General features: G+C 48.4%; 1 protein-coding gene across 5 annotated transcripts in view; it reads right to left on the minus strand.

The window, feature by feature from the left end:
- Nucleotides 1-24,425, minus strand: part of cac (calcium voltage-gated channel subunit cacophony) — a 564,571-nt gene that overhangs the window by 110,621 nt on the left and 429,525 nt on the right. For all 5 annotated transcript variants that reach the window (XM_075670414.1, XM_075670406.1, XM_075670418.1 and 2 more), the window contains 3 exons: nt 18,403-18,624; nt 14,096-14,201; nt 10,096-10,235 (listed from right to left, as the gene is read on the minus strand). In XM_075670414.1, the coding sequence (XP_075526529.1) occupies nt 10,096-10,235; nt 14,096-14,201; nt 18,403-18,624 (468 nt within the window). The remainder of the gene's footprint in view (nt 1-10,095; nt 10,236-14,095; nt 14,202-18,402; nt 18,625-24,425) is intronic.

A 24,425-nucleotide genomic window follows, 5' to 3' on the forward strand; every position in this document is an offset into this window, starting at 1 on the left:
TTTCGTTTCTGCCTTACGCCGAGGACCCCACGAACAATTAGTTCTAGAAATCATACTGCTGCTTCACCACCTCGTCGAGCAAGGACACGACATCACGTTGCAGTGGATTCCAAGCCACTGTGGCATAATGGGCAACGAACATGCCGATGCAGCAGCACGATCTGCACATGAGGAGGGCTTACAAGACTCCATTCCTTTCTCAAGAACAGACGCTGCAACGAAAATTCGTGTGCTTGCAAATGAAGCCATCAAAACTTTATGGAACACACCAAGCTTAAAGCATACACGTCTACACCGACTGGATCCATCCCTTCGACTTCGACCCCCATCTGGACTCTCTCGACTCGAAACAGCAGTACTTTGCCGACTGTGGCTTGGTGTCGCCTACACAAGATCCTTCGCCTTCCGAGTCGGTATGGACGACAGCGCGGCTTGCAGACACTGCGGCGGCGAGGAGACCATCGAACACGTGCTTTGCCACTGTCCTCAGTACAGCGCGCACCGGCTGTCACTAGCGACCGCGTTGGCACGCCTTGACGACAGGCCACTTTCAGAACAGTCAGTTTTGGAATGCCGACGTGAACTGTCGTCGCAGCATAAGTCGGTCAAGGCTTTGTTGACCTTTCTACGTGACAGTGGCCTATTAGAAAGACTATAATGGCCCCATTTCATCCCTTTTCATATTTTTTTCTCACGCTTTTATTTTCGTCACGCTCTTCTTCCCGTCTTTACTTCCCCTTTCCCTTCCCCTAGTGCAGGGTAGCAAACCGGAGGTTTTAAGTCTGGTTAACCTCCCTGCCTTTCTCTCATTTACATCTCTCTCTCTCTCTCGTTTTAACTGCGAAAGACACTTAATGGTGGGGGCGATGATAAGTTACTTCAAAGAAAATAAAGTTTATGCCCTGCCTGCTGCACCAAAGTATCGCACGCTACCTAATTTAAAGAAGGTATGGTATGGTATGAAGAACTTTATTGAGGTCCTGAGGGATCAGTCTGGGACTGATGCGGGCCGCTCCCACGTCGGTACAGAGAGGCCGAGCCCCTCTGCCATCACACGGGCCCTCTGGACAGCCCTGAGTTGGTCCGCTAGCACTTCACTGTGCAGCATTCGCTGCCACCACTGTTCACCTCGAGAACCATCACCGGCCAACGCCAAGCAGCGCCACAGCATGTGTTGTAAATCGAGCAAACCCCCACACTTACTACAATAGACTGAAACCCCGCAGTCCGGATTAATTTTATTCATGATGACCGGGTTAGGGTACGTCCGTGTCTGCAGAAGCCTTAATGTAACCGCCTGCGGCCTACTTAATTTAGGATGTGGCAACGGGAATGCCCTGCGCCCTAAGTAATAGTGCTTGGTGATTTCGTTGTAGGTTAACAGTTGGTCCCTGTACTCAGGAGCGGGAGATCCAGCCCCTTCAGGGAGTACACGGCACACTAATCCTCGTGCCTCCCTGTGCGCCACCTCGTTGAGGTTACGCGGGGCTCCCTCCACTGTCCCCATGTGCGCCGGGAACCAAGTAACGGTATGCGAAGTGATATCCCTACCCTGCAGCAGTCTGTTAGCCGGTTCCGCAACAAGTCCTCTCGAGAAGGCTGTAATCGCAGATCGCGAGTCGCTAAACACCAAAACTCTTCTAGAATCAAGTAGTGCTAGAGCAATAGCCACCTGTTCAGCAACCCCCGGGTCTTTGGTATAAATGGAAGCAGCATTTCTAACGCTCCCTTTGCCATCTACTACCACCACCGAATAAGCATTTTTACCATTAATCCATGCGGCGTCAACAAACGCAGACTCCTCCTCCTGATCCTTTGCCTCTCGCAACAAAGCCCTAGCTCTCGCGACCCGCCTCCCTACATTGTGCACGGGGTGCACATTCCGCGGAAATGGACGAACCATGATATTTGCCCTAAGGTTCACGTTCAACTCGTGTAGAGGCGCCCTATCGTGCGACACAGCCACCGATTCTTCAATTGACTGTAATATATACCTACCCGCTGGTGTACCTAGCAACCGCTCCCTCTGTGCGGTACGTTGAGCCTCAGCAATTTCATCTAAAGTATTATGCAAACCCAGTCGTAACAACATATCGTTTGATGTAGTCATAGGCAGACCAAGCGCAGCCTTGATGGCTTTTCTGATTAATGCTTCCAATTTATTTTTCTCCCCCCTATTCCAATTTAGCATAGCTGCCACATACGAGAAATGACACATAATAAATGCGTGAACTAAGCGCATCGCACCTTCTTCTCCTAAACCCCTATGCCTATTAGAGATCCGTCTTATAAGTCTTATGGCCTCCTCCGTTTTCTTGGTAATACGCTGAATGGTTCTAATGTTCGATCCGTTCGCTTCAAGTACAAAACCCAGGACCCTGATTGCTTCAACTTTGGGTATCACCGACCCTTCCCTAGTATGAATTCTAATGCAAGGCTCAACTTCCGGTACCCAACCCCTCGGCCTACGACCTAGCTTCTTAGATTTGAAGATCAACAACTCCGACTTTTTAGTGGAGCACTTGAGCCCCATGAGACCCAGGTACTCCTCCGTAAGCGTTACCACCTGCTGCAGCCTAGCCTCAAGCTCTCCATCACTACCACCGACACTCCATATAGTAATGTCATCCGCGTAGATAGAATAGCCAATATCCTGGACAGTGTCCAGTCTATTAGCCAACTTCGACATCGCCAGATTGAATAACATAGGCGAGAGTACGGATCCCTGCGGAGTACCACAGCAACCCAATTTAACGACTTCCGATTTTATCTCCCCAAACCTGAGACATGTCTTTCTATCCGTAAGGAAAGCCTTGACAAAATTGAAAAGCCGCTGCCCCATATTCAAGTCCGATAGCACCCGTAGAATGAAAGAATGTCGGATTTTATCGAAAGCTTTTTCCACATCAAGTCCAATTAGTGCCTTAGTATCCCTTGTTCGCCGGTCAAGGATCTGATGCTTAATCCTGATCATAGCATCCTGAGTCGAGAGGCCCGGCCGAAATCCTATCATCGAATGCGGAAAGACCCCATTGCCCTCAACATAACGCGTTAGCCTATTTAAAATGGCATGCTCAGCGACTTTTCCCAAACACGACGTCAGGGAAATAGGTCTGAGATTTTCAAGCCCTATGGCCTTGCCCGGTTTGGGTATCAGAACAGTAGTTGCCAGTTTCCACTCTTCCGGGAAAGAGCCTTCCTTCCATAGGCAATTGATCTGCCGCGTAAGGAACTCAATTGACCCATCGTCTAAATTCCGTAGCATTTTATTCGTAATGCCATCCGGCCCTGATGCCGATCGACCATTAAGATTCTGCAGCGCCATCCTGATATCACTTTCAGTAAATTCCGCGTCCATAGCTGCATTTTCGTCTCCACTATATTCCAAAACCCCATCAGGTGTATCGTGCCAGGTCTCCAAAGGAAGGTATCTCTGAGCCAAATCCTTTAGCAACTCCTGCTCCGTGGAGTCCCGACACGCCTGATGGACCAGCTTACCTATCACAGTCCTCTGATTAGACTTAGTGTTTGTCTCATCTAGTAAATGTCTGAGCAAACTCCATGCGCCTCCCCTCTTAATGCGACCATCAATAGAATTGCACACTTCATCCCATTGCTGCTTGCACAGTACCCGACAATGGTCTTCAATTTCCTGATTAACCACTGCTATACGCTTTCTAAGCCTTCTATTTAATCTCTGACCCTTCCATCTCGCTAACATCGACTGCTTTGCTTCCAACAAATGTGCCAGGCGACTATCCATGTGTTCCGTGTCAATATCGGTCTGAACCTCTTTAGTGGACGCCTCAACGTCACTTTTAAGCTGACTAGTCCACTGTTCCAAGGTCAACTCATTTCCTTCATCATCGATTCTCTGCGCTCTTCTTTTCCTAAATGCATCCCAGTCAACCATCCTGAATGTGCGCTCCTTTTTATTAGCCACTGCCAAAGTAATCATAAGTATGTAATGATCGCTACCAAAATCTTTATTAGAATTTGACCAGGACGAATCCACCACCCCTCGAACAAAAGTGAGATCAGGTGTCGAATCTCTACATGTCGACGTGCCACATCTGGTGGGATACGAGGGGTCTGTAATCAGAGTTAAATTCAAGTCTAGTGCCTGCTGCCATAGTCTCTCCCCCTTAATAGTGCTATAAACATACTTCCACACATGATATGGTGCATTGAAGTCCCCTCCAATAAGCAACGGTGCATCCTTAGCCAGATTGGTTGCCTTGGTCAAGAGAGATTTGAAACTCTGCTTCGTGTCCCGGGGGCTACTGTACAGGTTAAGCAGGTAAACGCTCCTCTGACATGACCTTTGCCGACCTAAGATTACTTCCACCATAATATATTCAATCTTGCAATCTGCCATGTGAAGATCATGTCTAATGTATGCCAACCTCCTATTAATGAGAGTAGCGAGTCCTCTGCCCTGTTCATTATCCTTAACTTCCGCTTTGAAATTCGTTAAGGTCACGTTAGACGTCAGTGTTTCCTGTAACATGATAACTTGAGGCTTGACACCATGCGTTCTAACAAACTGCTGCAGAGACGCCTTCTTATGATTGAACCCCCTACAATTCCACTGCCAAATACTAAATGAACTATTTAATAGAGCCATTTTGACCACGGAAATTTGGTGAACTATTTTTGAGCTCAAGTCCACTCGGCGACTTACCCTGCTGGGCTAGCGGCCGAGTGCACTCCCGCTCCATAACAGGGACCACTGTCTCGTTTAGATATATTTCAATTTTGCCTAATCTCTGATCCGTGATATTTTCCCGTTCTTCTATCCGCTCCAGTCTACTAATGATCTGATTTACACTTTCTTGCAATGTCGCCATCATTGCTTTAAGCTCGGAACCGACTTTACCCTGAATCCGGACGGTCGAGGATAAGGCCCTCTTTTTCGGAGCAGGCGTCTCTTCGTCCGCCATGTTCTGTTCTGCGACCTCCACAGACCTTGGTACCTCAACCGAGTCATCATGTTTCCCAGTCTGTCTTAAGCTATCGTTGTTACCGGAAGGTAAGCCGTTCCTAAGTACAGCCATCTCCTTGATAAGCCCGTCAATGGCTGCTTTTAAACTACGATTCTCTCTCTCCAATTGCGCAATCCTATCCCTATCCTTATTACCATCCACATGCTCCTGGCGCTGCTCGGGCGCTCGGCCGGCGTTGATGCCACCCTTGACCTTGTCAGCCCAGGTGGACTGGCTCCCAGCTGCGCCGCCGTCGCCACCAGCTGCAGGAAAGCGCACCCGCGCCTCCATAGAAACGGATCGGCTCCTGGTCGTACGAGTCCCAGAAGATGGCCGCTGCCTCGACCTGGAGCGGCTCCTAGAGCGCGAGCGTCCCTTAGAGCGTTGGCGGGCGCTCACCAGCTGCACCATCTCGGCTGCCTCTTGTTCCGCCGTTAGCTCCGCCCTGGCTCTCTCCTGTCGTCGTACACGCACGACGTAGGGAAGCTGGTATCGTTGTCTGCATTGTTTATCCGCGGTCAGGTGTCGTCCGCCACAAAGCTTGCAACAAGGCACACAGTTGTGATCCTCTTCAGGGTTCCGAGCCCCGCATCCTCGGCATTCAAAACAATCGGGGGCTGGGCAGACGTCCGCCCGATGTCCAAGCTTGCCACACACATAACATACATCCAACTGCTTTCGATACAGGAAGCACCGTACCAGAGTTGGCCCATATCTGACGAAATTGGGCACCTTTAACCCATCGAAAACAATGATGACTGATCCTGTGTTTTTGATGCGTTTGGCCGCCATAGCCAGCGGATTGCGATCATTAACAATGTTCCGCTCAAGTGTCGCGGGGCCATCCATAATGTCTACATTGCGAATGACCCCCTTACACGTAGTGTGTGGGGCCGTCTCGTACGCACTGACCTCAAAATCCTTGTCTGCCACTCTGATTGACCTGAGTCTCACATAACGTTCAGCGTTGCTCCTTTCTGGCGTACTAGCCACCAAGATATTTTGCATAAAGTTCGGGCAAATAACATCTTCCCGAATCTGTTCAATACCGAGGCCTGCCGCCTCTACGATTGCCTTGCCCACCGCTGTAGAGCTAACTTTCTCCAAATTCAGTCCACCCCGTGGGCGAATTACTATTTTGATGTGTTCTTGTGGCATCGGTGGCATGCGCGACGCCTTCACAATGCGATTCTTGATTGCCGAGCCTCCGCGCCGTTCACCTGCGCCCCGTCGTTCAGGCATCTCACTTGGCGAACCGCCATCACCTAATGCATGCCTCGTCGTAGTTCTAGATTTTCGGTTGGACACTGTCCGCCATCCCAGGTCTTCAGTAAAGTCCTCCGCCGGGAGCACTTCCCCTTCAACGTGCATTGCTGCCATGCCGCGCTAGGTCTACCAGACGCTAGCTCTCGGCCAGCGTGGCGTGAGCACAAAAGTTCCAATGAAGTCCAAAAAAGGGGTGGCCCACCTCAAAATCAGGTATCCGCTGAATCTTCTCTTCTTCACGGATCCGATGATAACAAATTTACACCACTAGGTGACCAAAAAAGGCTGGGAAGCTTCGAAAAAGACGGACCCATAAAAGCCCACAAGCCTCCTTCGAACTTCGTCGTCCTTAAAGAAGGTGAATTGGAATCGTAAAATGAAAAATAATTTTGAATGATAAAGAAGAAATCATTAAAGCCGTACCCTAAAAAAGCTATATTTAAGATTGTATTTAGAGGGAATCCGAGTCCCATAGTCTGTTTTATTTCAGTCATTAAATGCCGCCAGCCTGAAAGCTCTCGGCCCTTAAAACGAGCGTCGTGCGACCCTGGCTGATGGTGTCACTTAGTGAACGAAATATAGGGAAGCCCAAAGGGTCTGCTGGACTCATTTTCAAGCTTGCGAAGGGTCTTGCTGTCAGTGTAGTATACGCTTATCGCAAATATAAGCCAAGCTGGCACGTTTATGCAGACCGGGGAAGACCTTTCGTGGGACACCTTCTATATAACTTTTCTCCGGGAAGGACAAGCGCACAAGCTTCCGAACTTGTGACACCGACAATAATCATCGCTCTTGCCGATCATTCCTCTGTCGCCTGCTTTCCTCTGCGCTGTGAGGGCAGCAATCATAGGAACAGCTCTAAGACAAATATTGGTCATGACGGTAGACGTTTTGTCAACAGATTTTAGCCGTATGTAATGAGAGCTTCAAAATAAATATTATTACCATCGTTTATTTCACCACTGTTTAGCCCACAAGTGCCACCAGGGTACCAAATTATCGTCGACAAAATTTCGCGTTCGGTTTATCGTCGTACGAAACGATCCATTCTGAAACTGAGCGATTGGCACGCGTCTCGGATGACGCATATGGCGAACAATACAACTCGTAAGGAAGACGCCACTGTTAATTGCGTGCAGAGAAGAGAGGATCCGAAAATATGTGCTGAAGTGAAAATGCTGCTGCTTACCGAAGCGACTCGGCGAAGTCTACACAACTAGCAACAAATCGAGTACACAGACACCGTTCAAGTCTTCCCGCCCCTAGAGGGCGAGGCAATGAGCTACGCACAACTACGAGCTACACGACAAGTACCACCGCACTCCCCGGGACCGTTGCACATCCTTCAGCCGTGTGTGGCGTGTCAGGCCTGGCGCCTTCTACACAGAGCGCATACTCACCGGCGCTGGGGGCCGCGCGCCCGGCCTCAATGCTACGACACGACTACAGTGGGCTACATGGGCCGAGCGCGCGCCTCTGGAGCGCGCGCGCACACGTGACAACCGGACGTGCTCTACGGGGCGGCCCGGGGCCGCACGGCTGCTCCGGCTACCCGGGGCGCGGTCGGCTCGAATGGCGCACTTACTTGGCGTGCGAGAGACTAGTTTCAGTGGACGTAATACTCGAAACGACCGAAGCATTCGCAAGTCTAAGTTCTCCGTCTGCTGCGCCGTAATATTCATTATCCTGAAACAAGAACACGAGCGCAGTCGCAGCAGAGAGCACCGCTCACGCCCCGAAGCCTGGAGCAGCGATGCTGCTCCGCTCGGGGGTGCCTGCGCGCTCTTCCAGGACCTTTGGGACAAGCTTGCCGCGACGAGCGTGGCCTTAAGCGTGGCATTACGAACGGTGCTGCCTGTTTCACGCCGACCGACGCGGTTTCGCGCTGCTTGCAAAGGCACTGAGCGAAGGAACAGACATCGTGCTGATCGTCAGTGGCTTCTTCCATTCGAGCGCACGCTGTGATGCAGTATGCGTGGCGTGATATAAAGCATAGGTTCCATTCAACAGAACCATAGTATTCTAACTAAGCTTCAGCTAAGCTTGGCACGCGAAATTGTTCAACGCTGTGGACGCTAGACTTGGTTTTAAAATATAAGGGGCTGCATCAAGAAGCTGGAGAGGTTTATGATTGGCGGGTACTTTGCCTCTCAGGCCTTCAGATGTATCTATTTATCGACTCTGTCCTTTCTCCTTCTGCTTTTCTTTGTGTCAGCTCCTTTCCCTGACCCAGTGAAAGTTACCAGTACAGCAACACCCCCAGTTAACCTGCCGTATTTCCTCCTTCCCCCCTCTCTCTTGCTCATGGAAGCCGGCCAGTTACTGGCTGTCATTTCTTTTGTTTTGTGACTAGCGACGCGAATCCGCCCCTGATTGGTTGACGCCAACTGTGAGCTCTACAACGCTACACTGGTCTTGTGGGACAGTGCAGTCCGAATCTAGAGGCACTTAGTCTTTGTCGGCGTTCTTTTCCCAATGCAGCAAAGAAAGTAAAAAAAAGGAAAACAATTTTTTAGTTTCATTTTTTGCTCAATACTACTAAAAAAGTGTAATTTTAATTACCGTGTGTTGCGTGTTGCGAATTCACTGCCAGAGGCGCAAGCCCTGAAAGGTTCTGTTACATACCAGCACTGATTAAGGTTACACCCGCCGAGATTGGGGTTGCCTACGTTTCCTGACCAGGCATCGGTGCACTCGAAATAGCGACACCTTTAGCCCAGATTGCACTAAAACACAGTAGCTTGGCGACGAGCGTGCGCAATTTTGTCGCAGCTTTCTCGCCTGACTTCCACTATGCTTCGAACCATTCCCCGTACCAGTGCAGGACATCTGAGCATCTCTTTTGGCTAGCAGTGGTCTAAGGCAACGTCTCTGGCTTATTACGCATTACCACTAGGCGTGCCACTGCGAAGGCCCGACAACAAAAACTGCTGCACCGAGAACGTGCCATTCAAGCCACTTCTGCTATCTTCTACTCTTCTGCTAACCTCTTCTGCTATCATGTTAGTCGCGACAGCTGAGAACTGGAGGTCGGATCTTAGTCGAGACGCAGACACCGTGGAATTTATGGAGCCTTTCTTTTAGCTTCTCGTTTCGGGCGAGTATCGCAAATCTTTGTTCTCGTTAAAGCTTAGGTCCAAAAATCCTGGAAACGCTCTGACACAGTGCACCAAAAGAACACGATTTCTTTTGCGTGAACAAAGCGGAACTGTGGCTCTTCAACATTCAGAAATACCGCACTAAATGCAACGCTTAGTATAGATAATTGTTTTCATACTTACGCTTTGAGCTTCGCCCTATGTAAAATCTGATCACCGGGAAACTAAGTAGCATTTGAAGTAATCAGCACGAATGTGGTCTGGCCAGGCGTGACACATATGGTTTGTTAAAGGTTTCTCGCCTACTTTCCCGCTTAGGTAACATTTTTTTTTCTGGAAGGCTTCTGATGGCGCAGAGAGCCTACAAGAGCGTAGTCATAAACGAGATAAGGTTATACAATAGAACACACATGATGACTAAAAATGCGCTTTTCTGCGGACGTTGAGATATTTCGAGAGATATTTCCGCGACCGTCCCCTTATCCTACGGCTGAAATGGCTGGCGCATCCTGAATTACCGTCGTTGAGCGACAGCCAGCCGGGTTGATAACCGAAACTACAACTCTAGGAATGAAGGAAACTAACAATATCTCACTCGTTCTCTCTCGCACAAAAGTTTCACTGCACTCAACACATACGCGGCCTAACACATGCGCTCTAAGGTTGTTGTTATTTAAACTTTTTTTTTCCTGCAGTAGCAAGGTATGACGGAAAGACGAGCGAACAAAAAAAAAATTTGCACTTACCCCGTGACGACAACCACGAAGTCCATGATATTCCAAATGTTGCGGAGGTACGCTCCGCGATGCAGTATAAATCCTAAGGCTACAATTTTCAATAGGGCTTCTACGCAGAAGATACCTAGAAAGTAAGGCTCCGTTTTTTCCTGAAACGAGAGAAAGTCGACAGCCGGGCACAGTTATTGCTGACGATACTAGGAAATAATCGATCGCCAAGACGACACTGATTGCAAGCACCGGCGTGCTTTCCAAATACCATGCGAAGCCTCCATAAGCGTATTACCATGTGATAAGTATTGCAACCACTACGCTGAGAACATGAAAAATAAAAAGAAGGCTTTTTCTGTAAACCTGCATGACTGCCATGACGTACACGTCTGCCACGGATTAGTCCAGTATACAATATTTGATTAAAGGTGTAAATGCCCACCTTTGATGTTGTGTTGAATGACTGCCGACCGTGGCGGCCGTTCTCCCGCGTACTCCCTACGCAGGATGGCCACCGTATTCCAGAAGTGCCAAGAGGGGTGTGCAAAGTGTGGGGGAGCACGGCCGTCAAGGCCTCGCACAAGTGATGCGGAAGACGTAAGTTGGGCTCCCACTCGCGGCAACCTTGTATTTCCGTCCCCTTTCATTTTCCTTTACCTTACTTTTTCCTCGTATGAAATAAAAATAACGTTATAACTTTCCATATGCTTTCCCCGGCTTCGCTGTCTCTTGACCTGATTTGTTTTTACCTAACGAAAAATCGAGCCCCTCCGATTTCCTTATTCCGAATAGATGACGCCGAAAAAGTTACCCGTCTGGAATTGAAATTTCTTATCTGACTGTTAATTTGTCTTTTGTTTAAAAAGTATGACGTTTTACGCAATTACAGGAGGACAATAGGTGGCAATGCCTGACTAGAGCCCTCTGATCCATGATTTGGTCCTTCCTTAATTTCGCGAAGCATTCCGACTTGTGGCTCATGCAGTTTAGTAGGCATGAAAAAGATCACAATAATTAGCTTATGGAGATGAGGTACCTTCTGATGTGCGATAAGGGTCAAGCAGTGGGTTGCTTTCTTCGAGGCACGCATGTCAGGTCGCGATAGCCCAGCGACTTCAAGATAACAGAAGGTCCACGCGCGTTGAACCATGACGTAATATAGAGGCGATGAATTTCAACGGGGGCTGCGAGCGACGCCCAGTGCGGTAGCCCCCCCTCTTCTTTTTCTTTTTTTTTTCCCTTTTAAAGCACGTTACGGCATTTTCTGAGAGCGATGGCTTCTCGGCGTTTCCAGAAGTCGTCGGAATTAAGATCGCGCTATCTGTGAGATAGGACGCCTCGTCATGAACGCTCAAACCGAGACAGGCGTGTTTAGTTTAGCGGATATGAGAAAACTTTAGCAGCAATGTTAGGAGAGGAGGCCAGACGTTCCTTTCCTAAAATGTGTCCCCGAACATCGTAAGATGAGCTCGAAGCCCAAGACAGGCTTTCGAGGACCCGTCCATTTGTACCACGAGTCGCCACAGTAACTGGCCGACGCAGGCGCGCTGCGTCACGGCGCAGCTGCGCGCAGTGAATAATCGCGTATTGCCCGAAATATGGCAGACAGGATCCTTAGTGAGGCCCGGCCTAAATACGCCTTATTCCTGGATTTCTCTTACGGTGGCCGCAAACTCGTTAAATGCGACGAACAAGCGTTGCCATGGAAATCGTCCGGTTAGTACTGGAGCGCATGGCTGCCAAGCACAATTGTGCTCGAGCTAAGGATTCAATACAAATAAACGAGGTCTGCCTGTAGCCGTACTGTGATATAGCCCTTGTGATACAGCAAGAACAAATAAATAACACGATCAGGATAAATGTCAGCATTGTTACTGAAAAGCAAACTATTTTTTCTTTCTTGCTGTGCCTCTATACATCAAAGAATATAGGTACCTCAGAACTAAAGTATACTCTAGAGAGAAAGTGACGAAGACATTACAACTGAAAAAAATTCATGGAATCAGGGACCGGGCTTGACAAAGCTTCCGTTTGCACGATCGCAGCCGCTGGTCGTCATTACACGCGGTCGTAGTCCTCGCATATAAATAGGCATGCAGTATCCCTACGCACGAATCGTGTACAGATAACGGTGACAGCATTCTATAGCAGCTACGAGCAGAAATCGCGAAGCGCTTTCGACATTGCGTGATAATTTCAGTGTTGTCACAAACTGTGCCGCTACAGTGGTCGCATTAAGCGATCCCTCCTCCCTGATATGCATTGAAACACAATAATCGTTTCACAATTTTTGACAATCATTGCACAGAACTGAAGAGAATCTGCCGTCACTAAAACATTCGGTTTCAGTGGCGAATGGAAACATAATACGATTCTCAGTCTTAATGGCGATTGCTCAAATTCGCGACACTCGAAATATCTGAAACAGGAAGCGTTACTTGAGCGAGAAATGGGAATATCAAAATTTTGAAAACTTTATTCAATAACGCATTTAAGCGGACCACATAAATATATCCACCTTAGGCATGGAGTCATTGTTTTGTAATAGCTGATTTTGGAAAGCATAAGCAACCGGAGTAAAGGATTCCGCAGTATGGGATCAATATAAGAATTGTTCTAGCTTATGCATCTAAACAGAAAAAATAAAAATGCAGAGCGGCGAGGATATACTGTATCTAATTGCATAGCCTGAAATTCCATAAGGTTGGCGGTGAAACAAGTCTGGCTCTCCCCGAAATATCTTGCTGAAAGCTTGAATTACGTTTTTAAAGATATGATACCCGTATGATATCCGTTCTCTGAAGTAGGACACGCAACATGCGATCAGCGCCTTATAAAAAGAAAAATAGCATTTGCCGAATGTCCCGTATTTAGACAGCGGAACCGCTACCCCAAGTGTCTTACTGATAAAAGAAAAGCTAATTTCACTTCTTTTTCTTTCCTCATTATTTTATCAGCTATCTAGCTATCGCACATTCTTCGTCGCAGTACGCGGCCTCTCTTTGCAAATTGAGTATTTCGCTTTCAACCTGAAACAACTGACGTCCAGTACAGTGTACGTTTTGTGCACTTTCCTTTAGACGCGGCAGTTGCCATTTAACCTGCTGCTGCGTCCTTCAGCTATCTCATCTCAGACGTGTAATTGTGTTTGCAGTTACTGGCGGTTTTGCGGCGTTCCGGCGTGGCTTAATACGCTTCAGATCTGTGCCGCGTAACCGGGAGAAAACATGGTGCCCTCGGATTCTAGCTTTCTTCGGTGTAGCGCTGCCAGTCGCAAAAACAGGGCTACGACCACGACATCTGAGCGCTTTTGTGGGTCTCTGTTAGTGGGTCGCTTCTCGGTCAGAACTGCCGCTCACAATCGCACAATCTACGAAGCCTCTGGCGACTCTAATGGCTCGAACTTGGTAGCTCGCGCAAAAGCGCACCACCAAAACAAGCGTTCTATTCGCTGTCACATTCGAATCGACAACATTGGGTTCGAAGAATGCCTAGCGTAAACGTACAAAAAAAAAAAGAGGAAATATGCAAGTGGTAAGAGCTTAGTTTATTATTTCGCGTTACTGAAAGGCAGGCGTGCAAATACGGACACAAACAGAGCAAGAAAGGACAACCCAAACGTGCTTCTGCTTGTGTCTGTGTCTGCACGCTTGCCTTTGGGTAACACGAATCCCTACCAACTTTCTCAACTTTCCAGCGTTCTAAGTCTTATCGCTGGAAGTTATCGAAGCGGAATCACGAGATGGAGCGCGGTGGGGAGCATCTTCGGTGCGGGCGTGGACGTACTGAAACGCTGGGCCGCTGAAAGGAAGATTTTCCTGAACGTTGCGCACCGCGTAAGTGCCACCGACGTGGCACATCCGTCCAGCGTATTTCCATTTTGACAGCGGCCATAAACGCGGTGCGCCAGAGGTTAGAGGGAACCGTAGCTTGCATATTAATACGAGCGGAATGTGACGGCGCCCTTTGCGAAGGCCACCGAAACTCGGCCAGAGCAGGTGCGGGGGGACCGACTCACCAGCTTCTGGGCGAGCGGCGTCCGGTCGCCTTTGGGCAGGTGCTCTTCGAGCGCCAGCACGATGCAGTTGGCGATGATGGTGAGCAGCACGGCGTACTCGAGCGGAGTGCAGCGGCGGCAGTCAAGGAAGGCAACGCCACCAACGCCCACTTTCTGGCCCAAAAGCTCCGGGGCACTTGGCCTCTATTCTTCGCTTTCAGGGCACGAAGAAAGCGAAGCAGCACTTTGACGGGGTTTAAAGAAGAAGAAAAAAAAAACGAATGCAGAAAAAAAAATTTGCCAACGATGCAACGTCTGCTTCTAAGATACGAGTACGAACTTCTTCGAGATTAGTTAGTCCTTGCCCTATAGCAGCGCCCGAACAATCCGCGATGTAGCCGGTGGCTGATTACTGTGACGTAGGATAGAGAACCCCGTAAGATTAAAGAAAGGTCAGGATCGAACTCAACCTTATATTGCAAGTGGAGTAGTTGCAAAACAGTGGCTATTAACCAAACAAAATGAAAGAGAAGTCCGCCTTTTTTTTTTTGTAATTGCCAGTACACAACAACGTCGTTTTTTTCTCTAATGGCAGTACTAGAACATGAGTTACGATAACGGTTACTATGCCTGCCACTTCGCCTTTTTGAATGGGCTCGTTTACAATCAACCCTCACGAGTGCGTTGGCGGCGACAGAAAGCCTGCAAACCATAAAAAAAATAGCTGGTTGGAGGATTTAGCGCAAGATACTTAAAAAAAAAAACAACTACCGCCGTAGGTCATGGCACGTTCGTAATACACTTTGAGAGCTTAGGTTTCATCCGGGAGCTTGCTTCGGATTTGCACGTTTGCTATTTTTATTGCACAGTAGACATCAACCTTGTTTACTTAACGCTCGTGCAGAATGGTCTTCTGTTCTCTTTTGTTTCTGTGTCTTATTTTCCTTTACGCAGTTTTTTTAGACTTAGTATGTCGGTTTGTTTGTAGTACGTGTTTATGGCGTATCCATGTTGAAATGCGTAGTTTCGATTTATTCCCTGTATCCTGGGGTAGCTGGTTCTAATGTAGCCCAGATTTCCATGTGTCTGCAATAATTAAACCACAACACATGAACTTTTGCGAATTGTAATAACACTGTCTGCGCCACTAATACTGAATATCGCGGGTAGGTCAGGTCTGGCTATTTATTTGCCCCATATCTGTTTTCTTTTTGTTGGAATAGGATTTAAATTTTCACCGGCACTTCTAGTTTATTCTAATTAGAGTTTTACTATGACCTTACATGCGTTAAACTGGTTTGCCACGAACCGCGCTCCGATTTATGTGAAATGGCTCTGCACAAGGAGATCGCAAACAATGCGCCAATGCTAAGTGCGTAGCACAACTAGACACAAGGTCATTATTGCCGTACACATATGCATCTCCGAAGGGTGGCTAACACGCGGCATTTATTTTATGCGAGAAAACGCTGGTAAATTATATATATGTACAAAGAAAAAGAAAATCGGGGGAGGGGGGCGTGCGAGGGGGTTTCATGCTATGCGAATTAACGTTGTCACTGTAGGCCCTCAAAGAGAACGCTCAGTTGACAATTAGCCTGAAATGAATCTAGAGAAAGTGAACGAATGTTTTAAATTGTTCCTGCGATAACTTGCAGCTGCTCAACGTTGGAGCTGTTAACAGCGCGAGGTGACACTAGCGCGAAATTTAAAGGCGTATTTTACCCCAACTTCAGTCACGCTAGAACTTCCAGTGCATAAACGGCAGAAAGAAACCTTTTGATGAGAGGCCTTTGGCGAGGCGCATGGCTGGGAATGAAAACGGGCGATGAAGGTGTCATTCATTTAGCCCATGTGCACGCTAAGCACTTCGATAATTTGCTTATCCGTAAACATGCAAGAGCCGCAGTTCGGAATAAGTCGGACCGTTTGAGAGGTAATCAGTGGGTAAAGGAGTCCTTGCTCGTTGTATACCGTCTATGACATTGCTAAGCGCCGAAAGGCGCCCTTAAAGTGCGCATTGAAAAGTACAGAAAGACGCTAATTGCGACTAACAACGCTGGTCTCGTATGTCAAAGTGCGTATATAGCTTCTCAGTTAGCGATGTTGTCTTTTATTGGTCTAAAAAATGAAAAATGGCCCATCCAGCATGCTGCAATGCAGAACGCTAGTAGATTCCGACGTTATTTCGTTTAGGTACGACACGCAACAGTAAACATAAATTTCTTTTCATCAGATTCAACGTCCAAAATGAACTTGTCCCGCCTGGGTGGATGTATCGGATCTTACCGCCCTGTATACAGAACTGTTCCTTCAACGCCTCTAGGTCGATCAGTTGCGCTACTCTGCAGTGGAAGGTGTGCGTGCGTGGTTGGTGGAGAGATGCACGGAGCATGCGTTACTCTTCGCTGCAGTGTGCGCAACCGCCTTCGATGCAGCGCCAGATGGGCCAACGTCGCCGTGGACACGCGGACGCTGCACTGACGTCACTTTTGCGCACAGAAAAAAAAAAGAAGAAAAACGGCTCGCGGTGCCGCGAGTGAGACGAAAATCAAGAGGAAAATGCCACTGCGAGAATACGCCACTTTGAGTACGAAAGCTGGACTGCTGCCAAAGAAGAGTATGGGTAGGGAGCAGCTGCTCCGTCTGAGGCAGCGCGTGGGAGCGCGCGACGGAAGTATCGTCTGGGCTTTGGCTGCACCATACCGGCCAACGCTAGAGACGCGCTGTGTCGAACACGAAGCGAGCGGCCGGTTCATTGAAGGTGTTAGCCGTGCGTAAACTCAAGGCCAGCGCCGAATGAAGGAGCGCGGCGGCCCCTCGGCGCGTGAGTGGACGGGAAAGCGGCACTGGAAAAAAAAACTGAGCTCTGAGCGGCGGCCAACTTCCTTTTGTGATCCAGGGGTCCAGTATTTGTCGGGGCCTTTCGCGAGGCGTTCCCCAGTGCTGCATCTAGTAGGCGCCCTGCCGGAAGATGGCGCCATGCAGCGTCCACCAGAAGCGATCGATGGCGCGGCAGGGGTTGTTTCTGGCAGCAGCCCAGCGGGGCCGCTTCTTGGGACGTGCGGGCGTGGACCCACGTCAGTGAGGTCTGCACCGCGACCCTGGCTCCTCTGGATGCATTGCGGTGCCTAGCTCACCTTCGTCGGTGTTGCTCAAGTAGCGCAGGAGTCACCTCACCGAGCGTCCCAAAATATTAGCGCTGAAAACTTGGTCCGCTACGTTTCCGTTGTAACATTATTTCCGGCATTAGGGGAGATGCTTAAGAGATTAGGCGCTAGTACGATTCACACGGTGCCTTTGCCTTGTCCCCGTGAGCGACAATTTCTCAGAGACCGTTTCATCACCGGCTTCCTTCTGCTATTTCAACTCTAGATCCCGGGGCTCTGCAGCGAAGCCGTTTCCCGAGAGCACATGTAGTTTTGCGTTCCTTTCTGTCGCTTTGAAAATTGATCAAACAGCCAGCGTTCCGGCTTTCCACTGCGCTGCGACGAGCATCCACTTATAAATCAACTCAGTGTTCGATAACGTACGCCTAGGCTCCGCGCATTGGGTATATATGTGTAAAAGCGCGCCCGGGAAGCTATGCCGTCCGCTGCGCTACTTGTCGGCAAAATGCACGCTCGAGGCTTTGAGATGAGCAGCCTTTAAACACACGAAACTTTTTGCCTACAGATGCTTTAGGCAATGAATGCACATTTAGTCTCTCGGTAGAGAAGAAAAAAATTACTCTTCAATAGCCTTCCCGACTGACTCAGACTTAGAAGCATGATCTACCTGGACAAGTACGTTTGTGTAGCACCGACGGACAGCCTTCAGTTGAATGTGAGTCTAGCATTGCTATGCAACTTCGCAAAGGACAAGGTAACCGATATGAAGCAACCATATCTCTTTACGAATAAAGAGAGCAAATTCTGTCGTACATATTGAGTATCGAGGACTCCTTGTGTGGACCCTGCTAACTAAGACTAAAAAAAAATAAAAAAATTGAGGGGACAAATGATGTCGCTGTCTTTTGCTATGATTACCGACATATTGTTTCGTTTTTTTTTTGTTGACCTACAGCGAAATTACGCATTTTACTTTAGCTTAATGAGCACGTATTTTACATCGCCACTCATTAAAATAAAAAATAAAAAGATAGCATACAGAGACATACAAACAAACTTGCCGGATTACAGCAGCAAGAGCATGCCCGAACTGTGCTTGCCTCTAGTTTGATGCCATTACTTAAGGGCCCGCAGTTACGTAAACGTGTGAAAGAGGAGACTTTTACCGCCGATTGCTTAAACCACTGTCCTAGTGCGCCTTGAGCAGAAAAAGGATATGGCCACTCGATGAAGAATTTGGTATATCGTCGCAGCAGGTTGTCCTCGGAGAGGAGGAAGAGCGAAGAAGGCCCCCTGGCCCGCGGGTCGAGGGCCTTGCGCCTGGCCATGCCGGGCTCGGTCCTCAGGGCGCCGCTCCCATGGCCGCCCAGCGCGCCGCTCGTCTCCGGGGCCCTCAACAGGCCGCGCTCACCGCCGCTTTCCGCCGACAGCGCCGACAGCCTGCGCGAGAAAACACATCGCCAGCGTTAGCACGGCTGCCACCGCCTCCGGAGTGAGAGGGTCGGTAAGGAAAAGAAGCCCGAGCTGAATCACAGATGGTTCCGGTTGGCTACCCTTCGCGGGAGAAAGGGGATATAGAGCGAAACGAATGGGGAAGAGAGAAGGAGCAGGAGGAATGTGAAGCCTGTACATAGACGGGGAGTAGCGCGCCCCACATTACTACCGCGCAAGACTCTCGGAAAGCGGAGTAGTTAGTTCGTAGCCGCCGGTGCACACGTTAGTTGTGGCTATTGTCTTTGGAATGTATATTATGGAACTGGGCGCTTGCCTAGTCTGTGAAAACCTGTAGGTTGCCTTTCCACACCACGACTTGTGTGAACAAGCCCGCTGCAAAGGGGAGCTTTTTCACAATCAATCAATCAATCAATCAATCAACCAATCAATCAATCAATCAATCAATCAATCAATCAATCAATCAATCAATCAATCAATCAATCATTACGGTCACTGCTAGCCCAATACCGGCCCAATGCCAACAGGGATAATAATAACAACCACATATAACGGCAAAACAATATAACCGCAATCTACTTGTTATCCCGACGCACAGTTTTTATCATTATGAGGACAGTAACACTACGAGTATCCCATTCAGCAGTAGTCAAATTAACGAAACAAAATTATTTTCGAACCATCGTCGACTGAGCGGGAAAATAAGAGAATGGACGAACTGTGTAATGCTTGAAATGCTCAAAGACATTATACATGTTCTCACGTGCACACTTCCAACAACATTCGCGGCTTTTAAAGCACAATTCGTGCGCAAATATTACGTTGAATCAGTGATGCATATCAGCTCAAAGTAAACCTGCGCTTAGCAACGTGGACAACGCGAGACACAGAAACGACGGGGGCGAACGCAAAATATTAGCCATACTTGTTTCTGTACTAGTGCAATCTTATATCATCTGTCCATCATCAATGTCCGCTTTAACACACTCGCCTAACTATGCCTTAAAAATGTTAAATAAACAGTCAGAGGTAAGTAAACGTGCGCAAACAGCTGACACATTGCAAATGACGCTCAAGCCACTAATGCAGTAGTCGCAAACACAAGCGCTGCGCCGGCACGGGCTACATGCATAAACAGTGCAGCAATTTGGTCGAATACAATGCATCCCAGTCGTTCTGCAGGCAAATAAAGTGATTGAAATACAACCACGAGCTTTATCGGACAAAACTGCGTCGAAGGGATATTTAAGCCGTTGCTGGCGATAGTCTGCATATTGTTACTCGAATAAAACGCTTCTTCATGACGCGTGACAAGCCGAGCGAAACTCTTTTAAAGCTGACTTCTCCTCAAAAAGTTAGCTTGTGCAGAAAAGCCTATTATACCAGATCCTTTCATTCACAGACGATATATCAGAAAGATTATTGCATAGATGCGTACAAGAACAGAGAGGTTATTACAATGCAGACGTAATAGCATCTCTAGCATCTTGGGCTGCGGTTCTCGTGCCCCACGTTGAAACTTAGTGAAGACCGCAGAACTCAATAACGCGATACTGGTGTACAAAATGAGGCTAGGCAGCAGTCTATGCACGTTCATCGAAAATAAACACAGGGATTAAATTAATTGAAATTTACAGGACAGCCTCGCTGAAACACGTACGCACGCACCGCCATATCTCCCTCCCCCCTCTTCCCACACAAACACAGATCGCTTTTTTATATATTTACTTATTTACTTAAGTAATTGCAAAGGGACGACTGCCATTCTCAGTGACGACCATGTAAGAAGGTGGCCGGCCATACAGTGCTTAGCGACGGAGTTCTTATAAGCAAAAAGCATTGTGTTAAATTTTGCATTTGGTCTGTAAGCTCAACAAAGTGTTCCTAAAACCAATTTTGTGTTACTTCTTTGTTTTGCATCTTATATATTTATTTTTAATTGAGTCTTTTGCTAGTTGCGCCATAAATTACCTAAAATGAGAGCATGGACAGAATATCTGTACAATTACTGCTGGTACAAATAATACTGCTTACGCAAGGGTAAAAGAGGAACGTTATGGGGAACGGTTAGTTTCTCTTCCCTCCCGAAGGAGGAACTTATTTCAATGCTGGTGTAACGGGGCCTGTAAGCACTTCGCAGTTCAATATTGTTCTGCGATGATTCTGTCATTTCTAGCATCGCATCAGCATAACCACTTGTACAACTTCGTGATGACCGCTACTGAACATCTACTGTGCTACTGCCCATCTTTTCAAAACGAAAGACATGACCTCTGCACAGCTCTCAATTAGCTAGATAGAACACCGTTCACTTTGAAGAAGATCTTGGGACCATGGCCTCGCATATCGCAGCTACAAAAGGCCACAAAAGCTCTGCTGCGATATTTGAAGGCTACTGGATTGAGTCAGCGACTATGATCCGGACTGAGTGACTGAACGATATCCCCGGTGGACTTTCTCTTCTTCTTTTAATCTTTCCGTCCCCTTTTCCCTTTCCCCAGTGTAGGGTAGCCAACCGGGCTCAGTCCTAGTTAACCTCCCTACCTTTCCTTATCATTTGCTCTCTCTCTCTCTCTCTCTCGTGATGACCGCGAGCGTCCAGGGTATCGATAAATATGAATACTTGTCTAGCAGAATATGATCAATGGTAATGCTATCGTATTCGCAAAAGCTTGAATTAATAACCGATAAGAAAAATAAATGTCCCAGACTCCAATGACTCTGAATATCATGCCTCGCTGACTGTGACTAATAATTATGCCCCCCCCCCCCCCCTCAACGCTACACCTACATACTCTTCAAGATACGTTTCCAGACCGCTGCGTGAGTTATAAAAGACGCTCCTGGTACTACTCCTTGGAGACATTGCCATAACTCTAGTGCCGCAGGAAGAATTCCTGCAGACTCATAGACAACGCTAGAAGAGGCTCCCCCGAAATCTGAAGAAGCACGCCGCTTGAAGTCAGCAGCAGACAGCTGCGGCGCGCATTTCGATTCATTTGCAAGGAAGACGTGCAAGACCCGCTAAGTTAGCGAGCCTTCTGCGATGTAGCATTTACTGAGTTCACCTTTCCTATTTATTTATTTATTTATTTATTTATTTATTTATTTATTTATTCGAAAGAGCGAATCTCAGAGACTGCAACGAAACGGGAACGCAAGTGGAGCGACGGAAAATCACTCAGCACTGCACATCTGGCACAAGTCTTGAGAATCAACGCCCCCAACATCCGAGCACTGTGGTACTATGCACGAGATGAACCCTACGAAAAATCACCGTCGTTTGTGAGCGGTCGTGGCATTGGCGTTAAAATGCTGGGCTCGACAATGCACAGCCGTTGGCTCGTTCCCAGGTTGGGCATTTTTGTTTGCGTCATGTCGTGCCACGCATGAGCCGAAAGGCGTCGGACCAACGAACAGGATCAACCCATTCCCCATTTCATAACTGCCTTTCGCAGCAAAATAACACACAAGAGAGAGAGAGAGAGAGCTAATACAGAGGAAGGCAGGGAGGTTAACCAGAGGTAGTTCCGGTTGGCTAGCCTGCACGGGGGGGGGGGGGGAAGGGTTAAGGGGGATAAAAAGAAACAGAGTGGAAGGACGAGATAGAGAGAGAGAGAGAAAGAGACGAGCACTAACAAAGCACGTACACTATAGAGCAGTAGTGGGCGGCGTGACAAAGAGCATCCTCTGGTAGAAGGAGTTAAAGCAAAGATCATTTAGCACGTGTAAGAATTCCGGACCGCGGCTCCGTAATTCTTTTCTCCCATCTGCGCGCTTCGTGCGAAGGTCGGGCAGAGAAACTAAGCGCATACGTTCCCGGCCTGACGGAGACAATGGACACCGTGAGCGAGTTTGATAACACAGTGGCCTGCCGCGTTTTGTTTTCCTCCTATCATTGGTTTCCTGGAGTTGGCGGTTGTTTCCTAGGGCCTACTGCATCCCACTGCTGCGATAACGGCCCCTCTTCTTCACGCCTGCCCACCGTCAAAAGTGCCGACGCGGACTGAAAGAGCACAAAGAATGCTCCGAGCACAATGCGGCCATTCCAGGACGCGAGCGGCTAGCGCTCCGACTGCGGCTTCGCAGCATTCTAAGCGAGGCGAGAACTGGCTCGCGCGAAGCGGCGTTCATTATGCAGGACCACACTTGAAGAGAGCCCTCCTCACAGAGAGAATTCTATATGCGCTCCACGCGCAGTTCCCGCAGAGAGGCTCCAGCAGTGACAGATGCAACACAGTTTCCATGAGGTCGACCAAATAAACGTACGTGCGCATACAGAGAGCGGCCATAAAAAAAGCAGAAGGTGTCTTAACTTTCCCCAAGGGCAGCTGGATGCGCCTGGAGCTCGCTTCATGCCTCGTTCTGCTCTCCTTCCTGCTTCCTTCCCACTCATTTCCCGAAAGTCGCTCACAAAAGAAATGAATTTGGCGCCGTAGCTAAGGCGGAGATGCGCGTTCTTACAAAAAGAAAGCTAGATTTCCTTAGAAATGAAAACAAGGAACGGCTGAACCAATGGACTTCTCCACAAAAATATTTACAGACCGATTAACCTATCAAGGTTTCACAGGGTCCCTCACGCGCAGGGCTTGGATGAAGTCAGCCGTGACAAAAATACCACGTGACAGAGCATCCACACGTCAGTGAAAACGATGGTTGAATTCAATTCTGGGATCTTCAGCGCCGAAAGCACGATCTGATAATGAGGCACCGCGTAGTTGGAGGACTAGAGATTAATTTTGACAACATGAGGTTCCTTAACGTGCCCCTTAAATCTAATTACAAGAGCGTAGCTACATTTCGTCCCCGTCTAAATGCGGCCGCCGTGGCCGGGATGAAACCCGTGACTTAGAGCTCAGCAGTGCAACGCCGAATAGCCACTAAACTACCGTGGTGGGTAGCGGGGTCTCAAACGTGAACCTCGTCACTTGGAACACTGTTCCGCACGCAAAAGCCAATCTTTTCATTGGCGTCACCGCGACACCTACTGAACTTGGAGAATTCACTCTTACGCCATTGGTGACATGCAGCTCCTGTATAACACATAAGTGCAGCGTCGAACCGCAGACGGGCAACAGCTTTTGCCCAAACGGTAGAAGAATAAAGGTGCGCAGCTGGCGTCGCCGAATGAATTCTTTGCAGAAGGCAGACATGAAATAATGTTGTATGCTGGGGCAAAAATATGTGAACTCAACACACACACACACACACACACAAACACACACACACACACACACACACACACACACACACACACACACACACACACACACACACACACACACACACACACACACACACACACACACACACACACACACACGCGCGCGCGCGCACACAAATACGCACTCTCTCTCTTCAAGAGGGTGTCCCAACTAACACATGCCAATTCTATAAAGAAGCGGAGTACCGCCGCAGTGGTTTAGTGGCTATGGTGTTGCGCTGCTAAGCATGAGGTAGCGGGATCAAATCTCGGCCGCGGCGGCTGCATTTCGATGGGGGCGAAATGCAAAAACGCTCGTGTCTCGTGCATTGGGAACATATTAAAGATCTCCTAGTGCTCACAATTAATCCGGAGTTCCCCACTATGGCGTGCCTCATAACCAAATCGTTGTTGTGGCACGTAAAACCCCAGAATACTTTCATTCAGAGAAGCGAAACATGCTATGCGGATGGAACTAATTGTGCGTTATCACGTTATCAACAGCCACATGAAGAAGCACCCAGTGTTTCTTATTCTTCTAATGACAAACTAGTAAGAATTAGCGAACATTTTAATGTTTCGATTT

The sequence above is a fragment of the Dermacentor variabilis genome, chromosome 1, assembly GCF_050947875.1.
Source record: "Dermacentor variabilis isolate Ectoservices chromosome 1, ASM5094787v1, whole genome shotgun sequence".
Lineage (NCBI taxonomy): Eukaryota > Metazoa > Arthropoda > Arachnida > Ixodida > Ixodidae > Dermacentor > Dermacentor variabilis.